Below are 26,942 nucleotides of genomic sequence, written 5' to 3'. Positions count from 1 at the left end.
TTAATCTCTGCTCTCCAGCAATAATGAAGCAAAATCCACCTGCTGGTAGTTTTTGTTTATTAAAGCAGGCTGGCGTTTGCTTCATTAGTGCCGCAAGGGCAGAGATTAACACAAGCACAGGAGGCTCATCCATTTCACGAAATGGATGCCTCCTAGTGCTTGAAATGTGTCCAAGTCATTTGCTCAAAAGTTTATAGGAACTTTCTTAATAATAAATTTTTATATATATTGTTGATCCTGGCCCATCTTTTGAGCAATCACATTTTTGAGAACTATTCCTTTAAGCTGCAGGAAGAAGGCTTCCCTGAATCCCATCTTTGACACGGCCCACCAGGAGTCCCAGCAGACCAAATCGAATGCTTTTTGAAATAGATTGCTACTATGCCAAGTGGGTTGTCAAGAGAATACGACGTGTAGAGCAAGATTTAATCTACAGATGTTCATAGGGGTGGTCATGTACGGCAGAAATCCACTTTGGTCTGGATGAGGATAACGCTGTCCTCAACCCGGAAGCCCAAATTTTCGCTAATACGGCTGCTTCAACATTAATCGTTGAGATTGATCTATATAAAAAAACAGCATTCCATTAGTTGGCCATTCTTATGAATTACTTTTGTAGTGGCCTGTCATAGGTTTAGAGTCTAACACTCCATCCCTGCAAGCCTGAATCATTGAAAGCATGTGTGCGGAGACCTTTACTTCCACATTTCAGCTGGAAAACCATTGTGCCCCAGAGTTACCAGATTTCAGGGAGGCGAGGGCTGCTGGCCATTTGTGCATAATGTTGGAGTCTAGGGTTTCACTTTGAAGGAGAGGAAATGGATGGTAAAGAGGTCATTATGATTCAACATAGAGGATTTAGGTAGTGCAGTGTGAAGTAGACTATAGTGACCTGCAAAGGCGCCGCTGATTTCCTTGTCACTTGATGTCATGTCCTGTCTGTCAGTTTTGATGGTGTGCACAAAACGTGGAGAACAATCCCGCCTCTCCAACCAATCCAACAACTTCACAGCTTTGTCACCAGTTTCATACAACCGGGCTTGGATGCACGATGGGATTGCTGAGCAGTATCTGCCCCGCAATTACAGTACAAGTTTCTCTGGAATCTCTTTATTGCTGACCAGTCCCTTGAGACAAACGTGACTCCTCTAGCTCAAAATTGGCAAGATGTGTAAGTCTATCCCTTTCATGTGCTGCAAGGGCAGCGGTAGCCTCCCCGTCGCCCCCTCTCACTCCTCCTGATCACCGATTTGTTAGCCCTCCCATAGTGTAATGAGTGTCATCCATTGATGGCCTATTCAGCTCATAGTACTTGCTAGTTTTAGCTGTATGATTTTCCTAAATTTCATGAAATTCTAAATAATATGCATTCAGATGCTGCAGTGTACGAACACGTGCGCATGATCTCCATAGGTATTAGTGGGTAATGATGTGAGATCCCACATGGAAGATAATGCAAATCCGAAACAAGAACTAATGCTTGTTTGATTTTAAATATACTTTTGTGCATTTATTTAAGAATCTGAGGGAATCAAATATTTAAGATTAATTGTGGGTATTTTTTTTTTTTTGGTTTAGGGTCTCATTCCACTTGATAGGATTGATAACCATCCATAAGCTTTTCTGCACAGGCATTGAGTGCACATATGTTTATGTGAATTGATCACTTGTGTTTTGAGGAGTGGCGTGGTCTAGGTGACACCTTATGAGGTGTCCTTTAATACAATTTTTTTCTTTCACTGTCTGATAAGGTGGTCAGCGCCAATTTCTCTGGCAGATCTTTAATTTGTCTGATCTGTGCTGCTTGGTGGCTGTTTCTCCCTGTGGCTAAATTACTACTGGGCATGCTTGAGTGAGTTGTCTTCAGACCTATGGCCTGACACTATATACCTCAAGTCTTGTCTTGCTGAGTGGTCTTAGATTCTTTTTTCCTGTGTATGTCAGAAGTCAAGCGCTGTTTTATTTTATTTTTTTAGACCCGTTCAGGAGCATTGCACCCCCTCCAAGGGACTACGTGTGAATAGAATTAATTTCTTTAGGCTAAAGTAGAGATTTGTGTCTACAAATGAAATACTCTCACCCACCTGCAGTGAATGAAGTGCGAGCTGAATGTGTAGCTGTAGTTCTGTTTAATCGCCCAGCTGATAAGCTAATCTGACTGGCCTTCCTCAATGACTTCTGACCCTAACTGGCACTGTGCCAATTCACAAATCTCCAGCGATATGAAAGGAAGGGTGCACCCTTTGTTTTTTATCAATTGTTGCATGCGTGTTAGCGGTGCCAGCCAGTGAGGATAAGATGAGGTAGCAGACTACCAGGAAGAGATCAGAACTATCAAATTTCCAATGAACACCTTAATGCACAAGCTTTCCAGTTCCTTTTTCTTTCTTCCCTTCATCTTGCACCGGTGTATGGCCTTTCGTCTAAACGGGAAAGTTCCTGAGTAATATGTAATGAAATATAGCTCAAGGTGGCTATGAAAATAAGTATTTTTTTTTCTTGGTGATGGATTATTCTTTTTGTTAAACCTACTATAATTGCACCTCTGTAAGCCCACAGCTTAGGCTCTTGCTCTTCCTTCCAAGTAAGGCTTGATTTTCCCATACCCTTCATACTTTTATACTCCCCGTCTTTCCCCGCCCGTCCAACCCCTTCCCTCCCCCGCCCCTGCTGCCACCACCACACACACCCCCCATTTGTTACTGCAGGATCTCTAGCCTTCTCTTATGATAACTTGTGTTCAAACACTGACAACTTCGACCATCCCTGGCTATTTAGCCAGCCATACAATTTTATATTACCAATCCCATTGAAAAGACCTATGCACATCAAACATAATCTCAATTTAAAACACTGAGATAAGCAAGAGGCTTTATAAATTAGTCTAGTAAAACAGACAGCTAGCATTGACCCATGTCCAACCCAGTAACTGGCTGCACCCTCCAGATGCACTCCTTATGTGTACTCCAGACAGTCGACCTCACAGAGTTGAAAGGCACTTACCAGGCCTTCCGGTGCAACCAGGCTTTCCGGTGCACTATTCACACCTTATTCAAAACAATTGTTTTTTCACCAGGGATTGGTCGTACATTTATGTCCATAGGGTATCGCTTGACTAAACAATTCCTGGCTCACTACCTAGTGACAATATGAACAGGGGTGCTTTAACCAAAGTCTTATTAGATTTAAAGAAAAATAATAAACACTAGGGGCTTGAAGGTGAAAAATGGCTAAATGTGAAAAAGCGTTTCCCTCTTCCTTGATTTTATGTCCCGCCCCCTCATGACTCGTGCTCCGGTTCAGCCCCATTTCTTCCCCCACCTATCATTGTTGTACATCTTTTAATCCGTCCAACACAGTGGTGTTGATAACAAATGCACATAAGCCACCACATGGCAGTTTATCCTGTCTTTGAGTTTGGACTCTCCCCTTCTCCCACATATTAACTTCATGGGTTTGAGGTCTAGGGATTTAAGGGAAGCTGTGGCACCAGGGAGAGCATATATGGTACTGCTCCTGTATTCCAGAAGCCATACTAGGCTGAGCTGATGTTCTATGCTCCTTTATGCCAAATGTACCTTCACTATTACCACCATTGGGGGAGCTTGCACATAGTGACCAACTTGCTGTCCTAAATGAGCGTGAGGAAGCAAAATTAATGTATTTTTACCTGCAAACCCATTTGTTGCAGAGTGCATTTACACTTTTTAATTTCTTTTTATTTTAAACACATCAAACTTAACCAACATATAGTGCATTTCCATAAATGCACATCTTGTTTTACATTCACATGTTACGCTTTACAGTCCTCCCACCCCCTAACTAGAGCTCCTACTTCAATGGCTCAAGGTTAGTTACTTAGGATTTATCTCCTTTATTGTTTTCAGGCGTATCGTCTTCACTGGATTCCACTTCGGGAAGTCCCGACATCGCGGTTACTATTTGCCTCCATGCTACCAGGGGTCCTGTTTCCTCCTCCCCTCCCCTGCTGACTGCTTCGTACCATGCCATCGTCTCGGCCTCTGCCCACTTCAGGAGGGCATTCCACCACACCTCGTTTGGGTCTAGGGGCTGCTTACCAGCCCATATCTATTCTCCGTTTGGCCAGGATGTGAGCCAGGTCTTTCAGTTTGCTAATGTGTGCAAAATTACGAGGTCTTGGAAGTCGCTTACCCGAACTGGAGAAGTGCAAGCTCCGGAGGTTAGTCGCGGAGAGACGACAGAGGGGTGGAGCCAAAGCACAGACTGCCGCCAGCGTTATGAAGACGAGCCGCACGTCTCCTGAAAGTTGTAACGTATATGTGGCTTGAGTGAAAGCGAGAAACAGTTGATGATACAATACCGGACGGGGAGAGAGCCGGCTAAACAAACTATGACCAAAAGGGGAGTGAGAGTGGCTGATTGTAATGAACTGAAGTTTGTGTTGAACCGAAGAGGCAGAGCCGCGTATGAGAGGAGGAACACCCGCTCAAATGTGAACGCACCAAAGAGTGAGGGGGTAGTTATAAAAAAAAGAACCCAATAAAAGCTGTCAAACACACCGAGCCAGCTGTTAATGAAGACTGTTTAACAACAAAGCCGCTTCTAAACCAACGGTGGTAACAAAAGAGTATTATGGCATTTGGACTCGAAGTGTAATAGTATAGATGTGAAAACGAACTTCCTTAACAAGTTAATTTAAGGCGTGAAGAGATGAAAACCAAACTTAAAGGCGGCTGAGAGAAGAAAGGACAGATGAAAGTCTGATAAAAGAAGAACTAAAGAGTGCAAAGCCTGAAATAAACACAGTAAAGGGAAGGTGATAACTATATGAACATTCTACACAATAAGAACTTACCTGTTTGTTTTTTTTTCCCGCGCTGTCACAAACTTGGTCCTGAAGGCTGTGAAGAAGACTTATCCCTTTTTCTGGTTTACCTAAAGAAAGAGTAATGAGAGTTGATCAATAAAAGAATTGGGCTCTTTTAGTCCAAACAAACTACTTGTGGGCTGAGACCTTTTTTTTATTTTATTATAATAGCACATAGCTGAAGTATCAGTCATGTGTGCCCTCTGGGTGATGTATAGCTGGATCTGCTGTAGCCGTGCATTCCGGGACACCTTGTGGTACCTCTGGCCTCTTTCCGATTGCCCATCCTGCATAGGTTCTCCCACCTCCTCCTCTCACTCCTGCCTCAACTGGAGCAGCTCTTTGCCCACTCTGGACTTCAATAATTCGTAAGTTCGGGATATTTTGGCCCGCCCTCCGAGATATCCTACATCATTTCAATGACTGCGTCGGGTTGTTTTGCTAATACTGCCTTGTGCCACTTTTCTTCCACTCGTTTGATTCTGGTGTATGTAATGTATTGTCCTGTGTGTACCCCAGTGTCTTCCATTATCCTTTGAAAATCTAGTACCTCCGCTTCTTGCCATATGTCTCAGAGGGTCACCAGGCCCATCGGTTCCCAGAATTTACGGATTCCCTCTTATTTGCGTGTCCTCGCTGCATAGCGCTACCAAGGGTACCTGCGGTGAGCACCGAGTTGGGTTTTCCAACACTTGGCATGCTTTGTGCCATGTTTTCCAGCCTAGTTCCAGCAATCTCGCATGCCCCCGCATCTCTGATTTAGGCAGCCATATTACTTCCCGTAGAAAGAATTAAGTGCAGTCACTGCTTAGCAATCTTGCTTCTGCTGTCTCTTCTTCGATAGCCATCTGGCCACATACTAAAGCTACCCTGCCAGGTGATATATCTCGAAATTCGGCAGGTTTATACCCCCTCTATCATACGGGTTCTGCAGGTTCCCTAGGGCTACCCGGTTTCTGGAATTATGCCATATGAAGCCCCTGCATAGGCTCTGGCATTTAGTGAAAAAGCGTTAAGGGAGCATGTATGGAATGTTTGTAAAAAAAAAGTGTAACACCCTGGCCAGAACCACCATCTTAAGCAAGGCTGCCCTGCCCACCATGGCCAGGGGGAGTTTCGCCCAGAACCCCATGCTATTCTTGATGCCTTCCATGGCCTTCTCCGTATTATTTATATTCATCTGCGGCCTTATGATATATATCGATCCCCAAGTATCTAAATGTTCTAGTCTGCCAGGGTATTTGCAAGACCGGTAGGTCTCTCGGTGGGGAACCCCTATATCTTCCCAGAGGGAACCTGCTAGTTTTCCTCTGGGAAACACAGGTATAGCAACATATCGTCAGCGTACAGTGATATCAGGTGCGGTCCCCCCTTCGTCTGGATGCCTATCTCCCCGTATTGTTGTCTGAGGCACATTGCTAATGGTTCTAATGCCAGTATGTATAGCATGGGGGACCAGGGGCAGCACTGCCTTGTGCCTCTAAGTTGCCATTTGTCCAAGATTATCACGCCCGTTTTGACCCTAGCTACTGGGGAGCTGTATGCCATCTTCACCCACCTCAGGTACCCAGGACCTATCCCACATTCTATTAGGGCCGCCATCATCCACGGCCACCTCACCGAGTCGAAGGCTTTGATTGCATCCAGCGACGATTACCATTTCACCAAGCTCGCTCTGTCTGTTCTATTATATGGGGAAGTCTCCTGTGGTTGTCGGTTATGTTCCTTCTGCGGACATATCCGGTTTGATCAGGGTGTATGAGTTATTTACCCTTTTTAGCCTATGTGCCAGCACTGCTGTAAGGATTTTGCTATCCTGGTTTAACATGGGTAGGAGTCTGTATGACCGCAGTCTGTACTAGGCTTACCGGGTTTCAGAAGCGGAACAATCACTGCTTCTCTCAGGGATTCCGGCAGCCTTCCCCTTTCAAACGCCTCATTTAGCATGGTCAGCAGGGGGGGGGTAGGGAGGCAGTACTTCCTGCCTATAGGTTTTATAAAATTGCTGGGGAGCCCGTCTGGCCCCGGGGCCTTACAGGTGAGTAAGTGCAGGACCACTGTCTCAAGTTCCTCTAATGTAATTGGGGCCTCCAGGTTCTCCCCTTCCTCCTCATTTAATTTAGGCAATCCTAGGTCTTCCAATGTTTCCAGCGTCTCCCGCCATGCTTCCTCCCCGGTATCTTCATAGAGGCGTTTGTTAAATCTAAGGAACCCCTTGTTCACTCCCCTCCTGGGTGTTCCAGATCTGCCCTTCTCCCGTTATCGCTCTGATTACCGTTCTGTCATTTTTATATAGCTATGCCAACAGCCTCCCTGTTTTGTCCCCCCTGCGTTTTGCCTTTCGATGTATTTCTTATAATTCAATTTGCATAGTCGTTCCCAGAGCTTCCTGTTGGCTTGCTGTAATTGGCTCACTCGTTCGGCATGCTCCTGTGAGGTGCCCCCCTTAAGCATCATTGCTTCTAATTTCTTCGGCTCCTGTAGCTCCCGCTCTATACCCCCTTGGAGCCCTCTAGATTTGGATATGGCCTCACCTCTTACTACCACTTTAAACGCTTCCCATAGAGTTTCTTCTGACTTCACACTCCCTGTGTTAGTGTCAAAGTACTCCATAATTTTCTCCCTTAAATCCTCTCGGAATGCTGAGTCCCGCTCTAAACCTCCATGTTGGGATTCTTGCTCTGGGGGGGCTGGTGTCTTCACTCCACCAATAGGGAGTGTTCTGATGGCGTGCTTATTCTGAGCCCACCATTTCGGAGTTCGGAGGCAGCGAACATATAGTCCAGTTTCGTGTATAGGTTTTGTGGGGTTGCGTAGTAAGTAGTGCCCATCATTCGAGTGTTGCTGTCTCCACATATCCTCTAGCCCAAAGTCTCAACGCCTGTAGTGCTTTTGCGGCGGGGGTGAGCTTATATAGTTTCGTATCAGACCTATCCATTTTGGGATATAGCGTGCAGTTGAAATCCCCTCCCCATATAATCGCACCTCCCAAGAGGGGGCTAACTTTACCATATAGGGTCCTAAAGTAGACTGCTGTCTTGTTTGGGGGCATAGGTATTTATGATGCTCAATTCTCTAGGCTCCAGCAGCCCCCGTATTACAATCATCCTCCCGTCTGGCTCCACCGTGACTTGGAGCATCTGAAATGGCACATGAGGTGCTACCCAGGTAACCACCCCCCCCCCCCCCCCCGGCATAAGCTGAATGTCGCTCCCACAGTGGTCTCTCTCCACTTTTTCTTGACTTTCTGAAGTTTGTCTTTGGTGAGGTGGGTTTCCTGTAGTAATGCTAGGTCCACTTTCTCCCTCCTCAGATACATTACCTTGTTCCTATTCAAGTAGCTGTTAAAACCCCTCACGTTCCAAGTTACAATTCTGAGACTTCCCATTGCCATCTGTATTTTGTTCCCCTTCACCCCTCTCTATTCCTCTCTCGAACTTAGTTTGGCATGAGTATGGGCTTGTTCCCTGTCTAAATTCAACGGTAACTCCCCAACTAACCCCCATCCCGTCCCCCCCCAACTTTGTTCACTGCACACATTCCCCCCCCCCCACCCTACCTATTCCCAACTGGTGCCCAGCTACATCCCTGGATCTCAGGCTCACTCGCATTTGGTCCTATCTCGGGTTGCCGAGATCAGGAACCCAGCAGGGTGCTACCGATCTATCAGGTATCCTAACTAATCTAGTCACAGGGGTATAATAGCGGGTTCCATGGGGCGCCTGCAATTTACTCTATATCTCCGTACCTAAGTATCCTTATCAATGCGGCCTGTGTAGCAAGTCAACTGCCCACACCCTATCTTATATTAAAGTCCCAATGTCTGTGTCCGCAGCCCTTTAGGTACTGCAGCTTCTATGTTACTGATCTGCGCCGCCTTCCTTCTGGGCAGTTCTGCGTGTCAAGCCAATCTGACTCCTCTTCTGGGGTGTCGAAGAACAATGCTCTGTTTTGATGGTACACCTTCAATTTCGCCGGATATATCAACATGTACTTATAACCTGCTTCCCGCAACCGTCTTTTCACTGCACCATAGTTCATGCACCGTCTTTGTACCATCAGTGTATAATCCGGGTATGCCGTTATGTTTGCCGATGCCCTTTGTATCGTTCCTCCTTTCCGAAAAAATTCTAAGATTCTTTCCCTGTCTCGATAGTTCAGGATTTTGGCAATAATTGGCCTCGGTGGGGCCCCTGGTGGTGGCCTATGCGTTAAGGCCCTATGTGCTCGTTCCACTGCAAATCCTTGGGTCAACACTCCTCCTGTTATTTTCTGCAGCAGCATTGTTTCAATGAAGTCCGTGGGGTTTGATCCCTCTGCTCCTCCGGTAGTCCCACAATACGTATGTTTCTCCGGCTGCGTCCCTCCGCTGCTTCTGCCCTATTTTCCAGATTATTCACGCGTTGTTCTAAGATGTGAATCTCTGATTTGTGAGACGCGCATGCAGCTGTGTTCGGGGCCATCTCTTTCCAATTCGCCCGTGCGTTCTGCCGGCTTTCTGACGTCTTGCCTGAGGAGATTCACCTCTTCCTGTACTGCGCCCGCTTTAAGTTCCAGTGCGGGCTTCATTTCGTCCATGGCCGATTTGTTTAGTTTCCCACGCTAGTTTCAGGTCCGCAATTGCTGCCAGGATCTGCTGGTCTTTGTTCCCCAAGGTGGTATCTGTGGCTGGGGTCTTTTCCTTACTTCTGGCCCCTTTTGACATTTGCGGCATTCTCGTGTATTCCTCCAGCGTGGGTTGTTTGCTCTTTCCCTTGGTCTGCTTATTCGCCATCTTGACGTCGCCATATGTTTCTCTTCAGGTGCTCAGGAATATGGTTTTTGGCTCCTCAGGGATAGTCCGTCCTTGGGTATGTTGCCCTCAGGTGGCTGTAGTGAGAGTTCTCATGCGATGTTGGTTTCATGACACAAATGGATTATGTTCTACCACGTCCTCGGCTGCTGCTATTTCTTTTGATTTATGCACTCTGACTCTTAGTGGGGCCTCTTGCCGTCTGCGCGTCCATGATCTTGGGGGGCCTGTGTTACTATAGGCCCCAACGTGGTCTGGTTTGCCACTTTACGCGATGTCTCTGCTGTTGTGATTTCCGGTGGCCTCCTCACATGTCCCTTGGAGCTTTTAGATGCCCGTCCCGCTCTTCTGCTGCTGAGTCTCAGGCTCATATGATGCTCGGTGCAGTGAGACCACATTGGTGTGAGCCTGCTGCCCGATACTAGCTTGTAGCTTGAGCCAGTCTGCTTTTGGGCCCGTCTTTCCTCCTGGCAAATCCTGCCCGCACGGCGTCATCTTGTCACCAAAGCAGTCTGTTTATGGGGTCCTCATTGGCACTTCACGCAGGGCGCGCTGCGTGCGCCCTCCTGTCACTTCCTGGATTAGTGGGCGCCTTCTGCGCTTCTGGGCCGCGGGTCTGTTGGGATTAGTGTGCTTCAGCTCGTTTATTTTGGGAAGGGACGTTGCCGCCGGTCTAGGCTAGTTCTTGGTTGTGGGTGAGCCGGAGTGTGCCTTCCCTACCTCATCTTAGTGTGGTGACAGGCGTCAGTTGCCTAGATTTCTAGCAATCCACTTTTATGGGGTTGCCTGCAGCCCGGTCCAGTCCCCCCTGCCGCGCTGGCTCACAGCATTATCTGGTGATTCCCTTGTCCAGTCTCCACATGCGAGCTGGAGACGCTGTGCCCCATGTGCGAGTTACAGCCCCCTCAGGCACATCCAGTGCGTTTTGCCGTACTTGTTACAAGCCTCTCCGCGTTCCCGTGCCTCTAACTGTGTCTAGAGTTGCTGGGGCGGCATTCAGGAGGATGGATGCGGCCTCGTATTGTGTTCCACCGCACTGTTGTGCTGGCTGGCCAGCTACGCTGGATGAACCTCCGGGGCTCGCCGCAGGCTCTGTTGCGGGTTGTTAGTCCCACTTGTGCTGTCTGCATGGCCCTTGGTAGTGTGCCTCGGCGCGATCTCCTTGGATGTGATCACGATGTCTGCTCGCTCCTCAGTGCGGCTTGTGTTGGTGGGGGTGTGCGCGGCCTCTGATCCTGCCTTGTGGCACCCCTGTGCTCCGGGTGCTGAGGGCAGTGTGCCTTGCTGGCCTCGTCACGTTGGTTGGGGGGGCCCACGACCCCCGTTCCTCACGATTCATGCAGTCCCCCAGCCCTTGGGTGGCTTTGCTGCAGCCCTCTACGTTCCGTTGGCAATGGGCCCTTGCTATGTTGCGCACCATCCGCGCTCCGTTCGGCCAGTGCCAGTGTATGCAGGTCTCACACTTGCACCCAAGGGCCTGCAGCTCTGCCAGAGTCCACCCCCACCGCTGCACGGTGCAACAGCGTGTCATGCTGAAACGGGCAGCGCAGAGGTGCTTACTGTGAGGAAGCACTGCGCTCCTCGTCCCAGAGCAGACGCCGCCTTGGTTTCAGTGGGTGCCGAAGCGACAGCCGCATCTTGGCATGGCCCTTTGTTCGGCAGCGTCCGCCATCTTGTCCGCGGGCAGGGTCCTCCAATTCGTTCCCTGCCGTTGCCGCCTTACACGATCGATCAGCTGCTGGTTATACGCACCTTGAGCCTCACGCCTTCCGACAGCCGCCTGTCCGTTTTTCTATTGTTTCAAGGCCTTTTGTTATACTTTTGTGCCAGGATTATGCACGGATCTGCAGGAGCTCGCAAAAGAGCAGCCTATATTCCATGGCTGCCAAGCCACGCCCCCGAGTGCATTTAATCTTAACACCACATTTCGATTATCCAAATGTTGGTTGGAAAACCAAGAATGAAAGTAGCACATATTGTAAAAAAGTGGGGTTGAATGGTCAAGCTGACCATGTCTTTCTTTTTATTCAATCTGTTTCACATCTTTAAACGGTCCCAATCTTGATGAACTTGAAGTCTCTGATGTACATCTCCCTAATTTGCCTTTCTATATAGCATCAATCGGAAGGATTTGTTTAGTGTCTTTCACATTACAATTAACTTTTCAAACTTGGATAATCCATAGTAGTTTTATAAGAACTATTTTAATGATTTTTTCAGGCATTTATTTTTTGTTGCAGTTACTGAAGTTTCCAGCAAGCTGCACCCATGCTTTTCATTTTTTATATTAGTGTTATGTGGGCCTTGAATGCATTTTTAATTTAGTTCCCTACAAGCACAATGATTTTTAAACATGCTTTCATATTATTGTCTAGAGGAACTTTGGTTCTTCTGGAGTGTTACTTAAAATACATTTTTATTTGGCCCTGGAACAATGACTTTATTTTAGTGTAGTTCAATGAGCATGGATTCCAAATTCTTGCTTGACACTTGGGAGTCTCCGAATATGTTATAATTTGATCATTTCTGATTGCAGCGTCAGGGTCTAATGGTGTTGGAAGGGGTAATGATGATATTTATATAGCGCCTTAATCCAAAGCGCTATGTAATGAGCGTTGGAAGGAGCAGTCGGACACATGGAGGACATGCTACCTTTCTTTATTGAAAATATAAGAAATGGCGTATCTTTCCTGATTACTAAAGGGACCACCATACCTATCTAAATTAAAGGTGCTAGTCTGTTGTCAGGAAGTAAAAAAGGATAATTTGTACTTTGTTCCAAACCGAACTCTACCACAAAGTGGCCAAGAGAATATCTCTTCTGGTAGTATCTCTTCACTTCTTCGCAGCGGCTTTCTCTTTAAGGCTGTATCTCATCTCCTGTGGGTATTGATAAACAAATGTCTGTTTAGAATATAGGATTATTTAAGCTATTTTCCCTGATAGTCTCTTGACTTTTCCTTCATGAGCTCATGTAGCTCTTCCCATATACTTGTGGGTCTTGCATTCTCTTTAATGTCAGCTTAACAACAATTTTCCTTGAAATGGTTTCTCACACTCTGGTCTCTACTTGTATGTCTTCTATTCTTGAGGGTTCACACACCCTCTGTCTTGTATTACCTTTGCCAAAGCTTCTGGGTTCTTGGTATTGGATTCTCTTTTGTGATTCTAGTCCCTTGACAGTTTGATTTCACAATACTTCTTACACTTCTTTGCAGTGGGCTCTCTTCTCCAAGCCTCATTCCTGGGGACTTTTCCCTTCCTACAAGGGCATTTGCTACCATTTTCCATCTATTTTTCTAACTGCGTTTAGTCACGCTCTGTATTTATTCCAGATATCTTCAATTCTGCTCACTTAATGTTCGACTTTAATACTTGTGACTGAGTGTTCTCTCCTCCCAGTACATTGCCCTGACAGCCTTCCCCCTCTCCCCTTTTCTGACACCTTGGATCATTGCGGGGCTCAGCGCGTGCTCTTTGCCTCGCTTTGCCAGTGTAGCTTTCTCGTCGCCTCAGTCTTTGGATGCAGTTTACGGACACATTAAGTACCTGCTAGTATTCCCTTCTCTGGTGGTCTTGGTGTTATTCGTTGGGTGCCTCGCCCACCACTAAGCAGCTGTGGTTGCGTCTCCACCTTGCACAGGTCTTGGGGTCCTCTTTCGGGCAACAGCTCTCCCGTTGCATATTTTGTCTCCTCTCTGGCGTCTCACTAGAGCGCTTCTTGCCTTTCCAAAAGTTGCAGGCTCTGCTACTTTGTTCTGGTCCGCCCATCATAGGTGTAATCATTTAAGGGGGCATTCATACTTTGTGCTCACGAGCTTCTCCTCCCAGTTATACCACTTTAAAGACACCTTTTTCTTTGGTATGGCTGTTTTGGTCCCACACTTCCTGAAGCCAAACATAAGGATGACAGATTATCTGCATATATGGGACTACCTGCTGTGAAGACTAGAGTATTTGGTCTAGGGAATTCCTCCTCGGAATGGGAGTCCTTGTCCTCTAAAGGGGAGTCGCTCCCATTGAAGTCCTACTCGCCCAGTCCCTTAGGGGAGGGCCTTGCGGAGTGGGCTCACTTCCCTAGCCTCTAAGGAGGTGGCTTCCCCTGAGGAGAAGGGACGAATACCTGCGATTGACATAGTTCTTAACCATTTCTATTTAGTTTGTGTTATATGAACTTGGATCTCTTCCAATGCTCAAGTCTATTTAAATATTCTGATACTCGCCCTCAATGGAAGCTAAATTGAGCCCCTAAAAAAAGACATGGCCTTCTGTTTCCTTCTCAAGCACTTGCATGTCCAGTCTTGAAAGATGCCCTGTGCTGCATTGTGTCCCATTATATTAAGCTGCCTTCTATGTGATTTTCTAACCTCACGTTTGACTTCAGTAGGCTGGCACTTTTGGAGTTTTTAACACTAAGCAGGATTCTCCATGGCCAGCAGCCCACATTGTAAACATTGTGATTACTTTTGTTCACACAGGGCTGCTGCAGTCTCCACAGTCGTCACCTGGTAACTTGGAAGCTGGCAGAGGGGGGGACATGAAAGGTAATGGGACAGGAGGAAGCCATGAAAACAGTACTCTTGACTTCAGTAAGGTAAGTGATTGCCTAAAGGAAATCTTGCCAAACTACTTTTTGTGCTAGTCTGAAAGTATTTGGGCATATCCATCAGCCAAGAAGTAGCCACAAATGTTTTGCCCAAATATCTAGAATATTTTGTTGGTTCAGGAACGTGTTTGCTTTTTGTAGATCTTACCACAGAACTAAAGTAGCAAACACCTGGATTTAGGGCACCATTCTTTCTGTAGCCAATGTCTGATTATTATAGCTTTGACTTCTCACACACTTGTTTTGTTTAAACATTATTCTACTCTAAAAGCCTCTTGGCTATGGTTGGGCATAGTCCATCTTGGATAACAATTTAACTCACTGTAGCCCTCAGTTACAATCTCTTTCTGAGGGCTACCGTTGGGTGCTTTGCTCAATTTGCACAATACACAAATATTTCAGACCAGTACACATTTCGAACACGCAGCCAGGTGCACTGTCCTAGTAATGCTTGCTCCTTGCAAAAATTGACAATTGTCCCTTCCCTCCAGATGGGCAAATACTCACAACAGGAAGCAACAGATGAGCAGGTGTCCCACCCCCTTTGTCACCTCCACTGCTGTTGTGTACTGACGAGCACATAGGAAGCTCGTGCAAACTATTATATGATCAGAAAAAAATGATATACAAGATACAAATATCTGATTATAGTAAGGAGTAGCCTTAATGGGTGAATGTTTAGGGGAGACAGCACTATCAGCATGAGTTGTGGTGCTTGGAGGAATGCCAGTAGATCTATGCTATTTGACAGTGAACTACATTTTTGTACTCCCTGAAATTATTTTTACTTCCAACATCAAAGTAGAGACTAAAACAGTCTCAATTAAAAAAGAAAGTGGAGCCCTCCTCTTGTCACTCAAAACATAAATGTCACCTTGCAGAATAGGCAAGTGTTTAAAAATGATACAGGCTGTGTATCACAGATCTTGCCTGAGTGCAGATATGACGGGAAATCCACTTCTCTCTGCAGCACAAATCTCATCAGATGGCTTGGCAAGACTGGCTCCATCACCATGTTTAAAGGATGCCCCAGCACATGTTCTGTTCCATGTAACCTGGTCCCCTTCAGCTTGTGTTCGTGCTGCAAGTCAGTTTTTTTGAGTGATGTATGTTTTAACTGCACATCTGTGGACCAAAGTCAGGTTTGCTCTTTATGGTTCAGTTTAGTTTTGTGGCTCCTTTTTAAGATCCCACCAATTTAACAGAGTGAGCAGGAATCAAGAAATTCACTGGTTTCAAAATGGTTATCTAATTCAGACACTGAAGTAGGTTGCCACTTCAACCTAGTGACTCAATCCTGTTCAAAGGTCACCCAGGTCATTTGTTCTACCTTCTTAAAGCTTCCGCCACTAACCCACTGATCAAAGTAAAGCAAACCTCCTCTTGCAACACGGTCTGTATCCTACAAATCGGGGACCCACTCGACAATTTAATCTCTCCACCTTCCACAACTCCTACCTCACCATGCCATACGAACATACACAAGGAAACTGACTTGTCAAAGGCCTACACCTAATAACGATGTGAAGGGCCAGTCCTCAAAGTCAACTACACACAGGCATTGGGCTGTGGCCTCCTCAGTACCTACATCTTGAAAACACTCATCTAAGCCTCTCATGCTCATGAGTAGGCAAGCAGCGGTAACTCTCGGACTGCCTTGTGCAGCTACAGAAATTGGGACATTTGTTCTGCTTCTTCTGTGTCACCTGACAACCCATCATACCATTATTTTTCTTGCAGGGCACAAAGTGCCAAAAGACCATGCAAATTGCAGAAGCTGTACTATTAGACCAGTAACCCAATGTGTACTGATTAGCGATTGTGGGTAACCTCTCGCTAGTCATACTTTTTGGGTACTACACAGTAGCTTTATATTAATTCTGTGTCCATTACCTTCCCTCCCTGAGAGTCAACTGTAATGTCTCCTAAACTTTACGACACATTCAAACTATCATATCCCTTAGTGGTTCAAAAGTCACAAATCTCTTAGGCAAGGCTATCTGCCCCAGCATATGCAGCCATTTTGGCCAAACCGCACAAAGTAATTACTCCCATTCCCTGTTCTACATTATGCTTACAATGTGCATCCATAAGAAAATGTTCACATGGCAAACTGGCACATATGTATTTTTTTTTTGCTGCTTAGGATCTTTCTTGGTTAAAGCACATGGTTAGGACCAATGGTTATAGGCCCAATGTTCACATTCCTTGATTGAAATCCTAATAAGTCAGAAAGAAACAAACCTATATCATAAAAAAATTGAAGTTTCATCTACCTTTTCTTTTTAGGACACCCCCAATCCTTTGCTTTCCTCAAAGAATATCATGAGACCTTTGTCTCTCCCCATCCCCCACACCCCTGTCCTTGTGTCGCATGGCGAGAGAAGAGCTTCTTTCATGTTTCTGGCTAACCTGAAGCTTTACATAACATTACTGTGATGGTTTGGCATTCCCCACCACCCTCTTTAATTGCATGTATTAGCATGCAATTGTGAGCACATCAGTAGCCACGTCCCCCCGCCCCATTCACTTTCCCCACTCAATACACAGCCAAGGCAACTGCAGGAGAGCACAGGTTGAACCTGGGTTACTATGAGGTGGGTCAAACTTTTTTTTTTTTAAAGTGGTAGTGAGATGACACAAGTAGTTGCTATTTCCTAAACTGGAGTTTCTTTATATTAAATGATACAGATACCTTTTAGTTTGTGTCTAATCCGTTCACTTGCTTTCACCTGTTTTTCTTTGTTTCTCTGCCCTCCATAATTTTGCTTGGACTTTGTGTTCCCCCCTCCTTGTTTCCTGTTGGACAGGAGGCAGACTCTTGGCAATGTAGTTGTGGCACACTTGGTGTGGGACTGAGGCGGTCAGCTGTAAGTGTTTATGGATAGCTGTGTAAGCATTGTTAGCCTCTGGTCAGCGTGTCACTAGTTCTGTAAACCTGTTTGTACTTTATGCAAAAATAAGTTGTTGTGATGTTGCACATTGAAGTGTTGTCTTAATGTAATTATACACATGCAGAACTGCACTGTTGCCGGATTTCAGTAGGACCGGTATCTAGGATACCAGTTGGCAGAATAATCTGTCAAATATAGTGATTTTATTTTTTTCTTTAGTCATATAATTAAGGCAAAAGTGCTTGAAGTTCTGACAACATGGTGTATACTTTCATTGGACTTCCTGTATTTGTGTGCGTTCCTGTTAACATAATCCCTTTGCTGTTGTACCGATGCTAAAATTGTACTCCAAATGTAACACTATGGTATGTAAAGTGGTGGAGTTGCATCGATAAGCCATTTATGTTTAATTTGAAAAGCATGGTTAAAAGAAATGCATTGTTCTCAATGTTTACCAGGCCAACTCGCACACAGCAATGTAACGGGCAGTTCTGCTTTCTTTTGGTTAGGTCGACATGAACTTCATGAAGAAAATCCCACTGGGGGCTGAGGCATCAAATGTTCTTGTGGGAGAAGTGGAGTCTTTGGAGAGGCCGATAATTGCTTTCGTTAGATTGTCTCCTGCTGTACTACTTTCAGGGCTCACGGAGGTCCCTGTTCCTACAAGGTAATGTGAAATAGAGATACCCTCTTTCTATATACTATTACAGAGTTGCCTTATAACCTTTCTGTTTCTTTGTCTAAATCTAGAATACATGATCAGGGCAGGTATGTTAGTAAAAGAAAATGTGCGTGGTTCTTTGCTTTGTGCTAATTTGATGAATGCCAAGATTCTGGCAATACTTAAAGTACTGCTACTTCTGGGCCCTTTTCCTGCAGACTGAGGATGTCCTAGACACAGGAACGTATTTCAAAATATTCTGTGTATTCAGATTTTACTAATGGCCTGGCTAGGGCAGAAATACTTGTTTCAGGTAATTTGGCCCAAATGTTGGTGTCCCCCTGACGATGTCTATTTTTTACTTCATTTTTCCACCCTGTGAGGCTTAATCTAAAGTGAGCAGATCCATTCTTTGCTCCTTAAATCCTGAAGACTATGAAGTTGGAGGTACCCCAAAGGTCCTCCCTTTGCATCCAAATGTGGGTTTATCATTACTGTTAATCGTGTGGCTAGCCTTCTGGCAGCTTTTCTGTGTAAAATGTTGTCCATCACATCGAACCATTTTATTTTCCTGGGGTCCTTTTGACCCCACTCCTCCAGGTGTACTGAAGATTAAGGTTCTTTTTGTTCTCCCCAAATGGGGATTTGTAGCCACCCAAACCAATTCTTATTGACCTATGCAGAAGCTGGTCTGGGGGAAAGTGGCTTCTTTGAAACCCATCCCTGAGTCCTTGGAGATGCCGGAGGTTATGGCCAGCTTTGGGCTGATGACTGAATTTTGTAATGTAGTTTGAGGTGTTAGACTGGAATCAGCCTCCTGTGTGGGGATTAAAGAGCCCCTTACCCACACACCTTTACTTGCTGCTGGAGCACAAACATGCACATCTGAAATGTCTGCTGCCTGAGGAAAGGGACAAACTCTTGTCCAGCACCTGACGCACTGAGTAATCCTATCGCGAATTTCTGCGCCTCCACCGACCAAGAAGAAAGACTGTGGTGCTCTTTTCCTCTGACCTGGCAGGGAGAACTGGATCATCTCACCTGTTTTAAAGGGCAAGTCTTCCTGAAGCTCTTGGCTGTATTTTCACCTATCCCAGAAGCAGGACCCTTTATTCTTCCTTGATAGCTGGACCAGTTTTCCTCTTTTGGGGACACCTGGAAAGCACCATTGTTCAATCTTCATCTCACACGCCCAATATGGGAACCTCCAAGGGCTTGTGATGCCTGTGTTGGGGGAGAGGTGGTCTTCCCCCCACCCTTCACCATTCCCGTACTAAATAAATCCTGTGTGCGCTAAAGGGGTGAGATGCCCCCACTCTCCTTTCTGTAATCCGTACTAACCACCAACAATAACTAAACAAATAACCAAGCCTTTAGTGATGCCTAGAGACTCCCATTTTGTGACAGTCTGGGCGCCATCTTTTTACTAGGCCTGAAAATGATCTCTAATGCTGACTTTCACTTGCCCAGTGCCTTGCACATATGGCCCAGGCCCCATCCACCTCCTGCCAGCTTCGCACAAGCCCTGTTCTCACGGAATTCCAACCATCTATTGTTGCTAGTGTTCAGTACTCTTTCATATCAGAGGAGCTCATTGCTGCACTGTGTGACCGGAGCAGGCCCCAGCCTGTGTGATATAGGTCATTTGTAACGCGCTTAATACCCAGAGGTTTCGAAGCGCAGACCCGGGGATCGAACCTGTGTTGCTCTGTCTTGCTTCCAAGGCCAGCACTTTGCCCCTGAGCCATCCTCCTGATGCATCATCCACTAACCTGCTTGTGCTTCTTTGACCCCCACTCCACCAGGCCAAAGTCCACCAGGCCCATGTCCCGCCACAATAGATACACCTCTGACCCCTTGCAGTGACCAGATGAGGACACCCACCTAAGCCCATGCACCATAATATTCTCCTCAAGCCTAAACACACATCCACCCGTATCATGAGGCATCAGGTAGATCAAAACCCACATGATGGGCCCCTGAGTCTGGGGCACTGTATTTTATGAAAGCCTGGGTGCAAGGGTTAGAATGCTAGTATATTTGTCCATGGGCTCAGAATGCACCCCCATTAATGCCAAACTGTTATGCTTGTCATTTGTCTAATGTCATCAGTTCCTGTTGTCTTAGTTCAGAGTTAGGAATGCAGCACTCCGCCAACCTGACCTTCACACCGCGGAGATGAGCCCAGCTGAGCCACGTGCCGCAGGAACGACACACGAGCAACAGCCAATCCAACATGGTCATCCCTTATAGAAACATAATGTATCATTCCACTTCTCCAATTATATTGCAGAGTTTTGTACATATGGCCTTTTGTCACGGACATGTTTTTGACTTATAATCTGCTGCCTGTCTATTGTTTGCCAGAGTCTGCATGCATATGATATATATATTGCAATCCATCTCCTGGTCTCATTTCCTAGCTGACTGGCAGCTCTAAGGTCACTGTCTTCTCTCAGGTGTGGCTCTGAGGATGAATCTTCAATTTTATTTTCACCGGATGCCGAGCCAATCTTTTGATCGGCAATCCTAAACCTATGGATATCGAAGGAACCGAGTTTCTGGTGAGTAACAACCGGGATTCTGGAAACCTGGCACCTACTTCCTGCACTGCAGGCTCGGTCTTCTGGCATAATTGGCAGTAAATGTAAAACCTATCCTCCCAGGGATCTTCTAGTCGCCTTGCACCGCAGCTGAAGCCTTTGTTGGTCTCTGGAGGACCCTACCTCGAGGATCTGGAGCCTGCACCACCACTCTGATTTCCTGGACACTGAGTGCTCTCCCATTCCTCCGGCGATGCTAGGGTGCTGCTTCTTCCCCATGATACTCATTCTTGGAAGCGGTGCAGGGAAGAGTGTTTCTTTGTATCCAAGGGTCTGACATCCTTCAGATCCAACAGGAACATGATTTTCTCAGGTAGGTGTTCTTCACAGGCAAGGCCTTCACAGCTTCCCGTTGAAATCCCTTTACTTCCTTTCTGAAAAGATATTGACCCCTTTAGACACTTCCGTCTCCAGAAAATACTTTCTAGCACTGCAAAGAACTTTTATACTTTTCTTACACAACTGTAGTGATGTTTGATACCTGCTAAGTACAGGGCACCCGATAGACCCTCTCTTCTGAGAAATCATTCTCGGGCTCATTGTTCTGAAGTTTCTCCCCTGAAAAGAAAGCAGAAATGTGAATGCCCTACATAAGATCTGCATAAAATTAGTTTGCTGCCCAGGTTACTCCAATAGGCTCACCATAAGGAGAGAATCATGGGCCTTTCTAACATGATTGAACATGGACTTGCAACTGAAGATTTTATCTTTCCTATACATAAAATGCCCTTTGTCATAATGAAGTGAAAAGTAACTCGCATGAACACCGAAGTGGACAATTTCAAGGCAGTGGGTCTTGAAAACCAACCGGAAAGAGTACTCCAGACCATCTTCCAGTATTTAAGAGAACCCATCAGCAAAAGGTACAGGCCCCCACCCCTATAGCCGGAATTCCCATTTCCAGCAACAGACAATTTAGATCATACTACTTGTCAAAGTACCTGCGAGGAAGAGGCAGCAGACTCCAAGCTGCAGCAGCGGGGAAAACTCCCAACGCTCCGTAAGACCCCCTCTCACTCCCCAACACCACAGTGGGCGGCAACATTTAAAATCATTTTGTCACCTGGGAAACCTTGTAAACAGGCAGGAGTCCCTGTCTTCCATATTTTGGGAACAATAGAAGAAAACTGAATTCTATCTGGAACAATAAATTCAACCTTTCTTATTTTACAATGCATGCCAAGCAAATAATCAAAAGTACATCAGCACAGTTTTCATACATAATCGGTGGTGAATCATTCAAACTTTCAAACGTACACACATTACATCAAACCACACCATATATATACAATCAACTCAACATATCACACATGGCAAAACTCAAACCAGGTGTTGTGTGAAGAATCCCACCCAGTTTACTAACTGAACCAAATATATTAATTCAAATGCAGGTAGCCAAACGGAGAACCCATCGTAATAAATTCTCTTCCTGCTGCTTCCATAGCAGCAACTGGTTTTGCCGTATTAAATTATAGAGGTCTTCATCTGGGCGAACAACTTCACGTCAATTGAGGCCGTACAATTCCAAAGGGCCTGGGAAGGCTGCCCAATGTTGTCGAAAGGAATACTCCATTCCCAAAGCGCATTAAAGCGTGCACAGCCCATCGATGTGGCACACAGATGTACCAGGCAGGTAATCGCTCCAAGATGCGCCCACTGTCCAAGCTCAGTGTGGATGGAACCATATGCCGCCAGAAGCAGTCTGCAAATGTGGCGTGCAGTGCCTACAGAAAAAGTCAAGCAAGTATAGAGCAAATACTTAGCAATACTGCAGCGCCTCGCCTCTTCTACCCATGCATAGCTCTTGTCAGCGATAACACAACTATTGTATGAGTATCTGCCATATACTTGTAGGCGCATGGAGGTGCACGCACCCTACTGTTTATTATTAGCCTAGACAAACTTCCTTGCAACACCATTTTAACCTTTATTTGTATTTGACCGACCGCACGCTGCAACTCCTACCCTGGTTAACGCTTGTACTCACTCCGCAGCACAATGTATAGCATTTTTAGGGTGGGGTCGCATACCCGTAACGTGACCTCCTTTGACTGTGCTTCACCTTGCCATACTGTCAGTCTACACCAGTATGCATTTTTCCCAGTATACATCCTTATTCGCTTGCTACACTCAGCCTTTGCTGAAAAGTCGAAATAGCCTAATCTGTTAATGTGCATATTGCCATTGCCAGACATTGTTGCTCTATGCTCCTGAGAAGTCGAAATAGCCTATTTGGTTACTGGGCATATTGGCCATGCCGGACCATCTTCCCCATTATGAATCAGCCTACCAGTTCCAATGTCTTCTCAGCCTGTAGGTAGAACTGCTAGAGTTGCTCAATTGTGTAAGCACCAATAGCCCTTGTGTTTATCGCACTTGTCCTATTGTCTTACAGGCCTTATGCTGAACAGCTTTATTATGCGCTAGCCTACCTGCTCCATTACGAAATAGTCCATGGACTAGAGTTCTCGCATAATTGCCGGACTACCTCACTCCCTTATCAGGTTAGATAAACGTTAGAGCTGCACCTAATTATGTTAGGTTGGTTAACCCTCATGTTCCCTTTTTGCCTCATCACGTACTATATTCCCTGCTCGGGAAGCTATAATGTACACTAATGGCTCAGGCCTCACCAAACTAGCCTGCCCAAGGCACCATCCCATCCCTTGCCCTATGCCATTCCTGCCCTCCACAGCACCATTCCCATCAACCACTAATGACAGTATAACCACTAAACCTAAGGCCAACGCACAGACCTGTATTTACGACTCCTCCGCTACACAACCACCCAAGTCCACTTGGAACCATAGTAACCCTGAAAACAAATAGTCGACACCTGTCCTAGGAAAAGTCAGTCTCGCCTAAGAGCACCAACCCAGCATCAGGCGAATTATCACACATCCCAAATCACCCTACTGTCTGACCCACCCATCAAATCATCTCCAAGGGTTCACCAGCTCATATCCAAAACCAACCCTAAACCAAGTACCAACGCTAGACCTGTCACCACAAAAGCAGAAGATAATTCTACACCATAACCACCCTCCAATGTGCCCACATTAACGCCCGCTCCCTAGGAGCCCATGCCATTGAAATACACGACCTCATCACAGAATCTCGACTTGACATACTAATTGTAACTAAATCTTGGCTTCACCAAGCTTCCGGCCCCCTCCTCACTGTAGCCATCCCGCCAGACTATACTATCCTCAAAACTGATGGGACACACTCACATGGAGGTGGCGTGGCAATCATTGCAAAGACCTTGCTGTTAGGCAGTAACCTGTGCAGGTCCCTTAGGGACCACTGCAAAAGATTTAGGACTACAGGTGGTTGGCAGTAAACCCAATTGGTAGCAGTCTGTACCACCCAGATTTACCTGGTAGCTGTGGCTAAATAGTCAGACTTCTCTCAAGATGAGTTGGGCAGTATGCAGAGTATACACAATAGGTACAGAGACACAGTAGTCCAAGCAACGCGGACCAGAGCTTTGGTGTAATAGTATATTCTCCAGCATGGGGTCTGGCATGGATTCACATGCTCATGAATATTCCCCGTCGTCAGGCTGGGAATCCTCGGTAAAGAAAAAACCAGTTTCGTTTCTGATCTGTCTTTCGTAGTAATAACCAATCACTGGTCTCTGCGTCATACTGACCACAGCCAATGACTGCCCTCTACCTAAGCACCGCCTCTGGCAGCCATCTTCAGATTTTTACCGCAAGTTCATGTGTTGGGATCCTCGTGCTATTGCTCTCGAGCGTTAGTGCTATTTTTTTCACGTTTTTCTCAAAAACTTCGTTTTTTTTTTCGGTCAAAAGAGCCTCAAGCTCCACCGACTCTCCATCCGATCAACGGGGACCCGTGTCGGATTCGTCTGCGCCTCTCAAGGGTGAATATTTCGTCGAGCTACGCTTTTGGAGGATTCCAGAAGTTTCTCAGGCCCGGACATGGCCCAGGAGAAGGGAAGCTCGACGCCCGGAAAGCTGTTCGGGATCTGCCCTGGATGCCAGCTGCAGAACGTCTTTAAGGAGGACGAACACTCCTTTTGTCTCTACTGCTTACATGAGGACAAGACGCACGTGGAGAAGGACTGTGCGTTTTGCGGCAACATGTCGGAGCGGACCATGAAGGACCGCCATCAACGTCTCGCCAACTGGCTGGAAGGGAAGAGCCCGTCAGGCGAGAAGAAGAGGAAGAAATCCGAGCGGTCTTCTAAGACCTTTGAGGACGCCCTGGCGACGGGGGTCCAACACAAGGCCAAGCGCCGCGAGTCCGCTGGCACCGGGAGCGCCGAACGGTCGGGCTCTACGGGCGCCAGGCAGGGCGCACCCTCCCCGGCACCTTCAGCCACGAGCCAACGCTCTGGGTCGGGTAAGAGGAAGGGCGAGCACACGACGAAGCTCCTGGAGAGGCCCCCGTCGAGCTCGAAGGCCCCATCGGAGGGGGAGCGAGGCAGTGTCCCTCCCCCCCCCCTCAAGGATAAGGCGGTGAGCGCACCTAAGGTGGTGAAGGCCTTAATCCATCCGGCCAAGCCCTCTATCGATACTGTCGCGGCGGTCCTGGCTCAGCCTGTGGAGGCTACACCAGTGGTGGCGACCTCGGGGCTCAGAGTCTCCCTGCCACCTCGGAGGGAGTCCTCTTTTGTGCCCATCAATGGGACCCCCGTGAAACCCCCGGCGGGGAAGAAAAAGGGGGGGCAGGGCGTCGTCGTAGATTGGGCCTCAACCTCAGAGGAAGAGCTGATCGAGGTCTTAAGCCACGGCCTTGGCGTGGAAGAAGACCGGCCCGTCGGGGCCCCTGATCGCCCGTCGGATTCCCCTCTGCCAGCGCCGCAAGACAACTCGGCGGCCATTTTGTTGGCTATACAGTCCTTATGTTCAGAGATAAGGACGAGACTACCGTTGCCGACGGAGGAACCTCTCCCGTCGGGGGATCCTGAACCGGGACCTTCTGGCACTCCCCCGCCCAAGAAAAGGATTCACCCTCCACCTCCTTTTCAGCCGTCGCGCCCCGTCCAGCCCTCCTCCCCGTCCACCCGAGGGGATGATACGGGGACTGACACGGCAGCGACGGGTACGGACGACGAGGTATACGACGAGGATCTACTGTCGTCACCTCCCACCAGGGCTTCTCCGCCCGACGAGATTGGATCGTTCCACTCCATGATCGCCAGGGCATCCGAGCTTTTCCAACTCTGCCCTGAGGAGAAGAAAAAGGAAGGATTCCTTTATCAACGGCGCGAGGCCAAGAGGAAGACGGTCCTCGCGGTGCCTCTACTGGACGACATTTGGGATGAGGGCCTCGCCCTCCTCAAGAACCCTTCCACGACGCCAGCTAGAAGAGACCGGTACGAGAAGAAGTACCGGGTCCCGGACGCGGCCCCCCTGTGCCTCCGGGCGCTGCCTACCCCGGACTCCGTCGTCTCCGCGGCGGCCAGGAAGAAAGCGGGGGGAGGTGCGGCCTCCACATCGACTTCCCCACCGGACGGCGAGGGAAAGAAATTGGACGCTATGGGACGCAGGGTCATCTCGTCGGCAGCGACGACGATTAAAGCGGCCAACGCCTTGGCTATCGTGGCCCGCTACGACAGGGAGCTATGGTACAAACTGGCTCCCCTGCTGGACTTCCTACCGGACGACAAGAGGGCTGATGCCCTGGAGATCCTACAGGAAGGCGAGGTGGCGTCGGACCACGCCATCGCTATTGCGATGGACATCGCCGACACTGGGTTTCGCCAGTTGGGCAACGGCGTGTGCCTTAGGCGGCGTGGATGGCTCAAGGCTACGGACTTCCGTCAAGACGTACAGACCAGAGTCCTGGACATGCCGTTCAATGGGAACAACCTGTTTGGGAAAACCGTGGACGATTCCCTCCAGGCCATTAAAGCGGACACTGAGACGGCCCGGGCCCTTGGGGTTCTGCAGCAACGACGGACGCCCTTTCGGAGCAGCGGAGGTAAGGGCGCCTCCAAAGGTTTCGGCGGCGGTTTCTCCACCTACCGTCAAGCGGCCCGCTCGTCGTCTCAGGAGGCCTACAGAGGACGAGGCAAGTCCGGCGGACCCCGCCGTCGTCAAGGCGGCAAAGCCTTGTCGAAACAGGTTTGAACCGGCCGTGGGGTCGGGCCCCCACCGAAGCACCCCGGTGGGAGGCCGGCTGGCGAGCTTCGTCAGCGTGTGGGAGTCCATCTCCACCGACCGTTGGGTGCTGGACGCCTTAGCCCAGGGCCACGCGCTCGAGTTTCAAAGAAGGTGCCCGCGCGTCCCCTCCCCCCCGTGGCCAGGAAAGAGCTTCACGTCCCTCAGCTTCTCCTGGAGGTAAAGGCGATGCTCAGGAAGGGCGTCATCGAACTCGTCCCAAAGAGGCTTCGGGGCTCCGGAGTTTACTCGAGATACTTCCTCGTGAAGAAGAAGACGGGAGGATGGCGCCCCATCCTAGACCTGCGACGTCTGAACAAATTCATCAAGGCGCAGAAGTTCCGGATGGTCACCCTCCAGCACGTCCTGGGTCAGCTGGAGGAAGGAGACTTCCTGTCGTCGT

The 26,942-nt window shown here is 47.7% G+C and overlaps 1 protein-coding gene across 5 annotated transcripts in view; it reads left to right on the top strand.

The window, feature by feature from the left end:
* The window catches only part of SLC4A7 (solute carrier family 4 member 7), a 1,353,206-nt gene that overhangs the window by 355,795 nt on the left and 970,469 nt on the right, over positions 1 to 26,942 (top strand). For 4 of the 5 annotated variants that reach the window (XM_069648779.1, XM_069648775.1, XM_069648776.1 and 1 more), the window contains exons 7-9: positions 14,120 to 14,235; positions 17,058 to 17,117; positions 17,651 to 17,808. In XM_069648779.1, coding sequence (XP_069504880.1) covers positions 14,120 to 14,235; positions 17,058 to 17,117; positions 17,651 to 17,808 — 334 coding nt within the window. The remainder of the gene's footprint in view (positions 1 to 14,119; positions 14,236 to 17,057; positions 17,118 to 17,650; positions 17,809 to 26,942) is intronic. The other variant, XM_069648778.1, reaches the window with a different exon arrangement.

The sequence above is a fragment of the Ambystoma mexicanum genome, chromosome 2q, assembly GCF_040938575.1.
Source record: "Ambystoma mexicanum isolate Mex_15411 chromosome 2q, UKY_AmexF1_1, whole genome shotgun sequence".
In the NCBI taxonomy this organism is placed as follows: domain Eukaryota; kingdom Metazoa; phylum Chordata; class Amphibia; order Caudata; family Ambystomatidae; genus Ambystoma; species Ambystoma mexicanum.
Note: the sequence above shows the minus strand (reverse complement) of the source record. Positions and strands in the feature narration are given on the sequence as shown.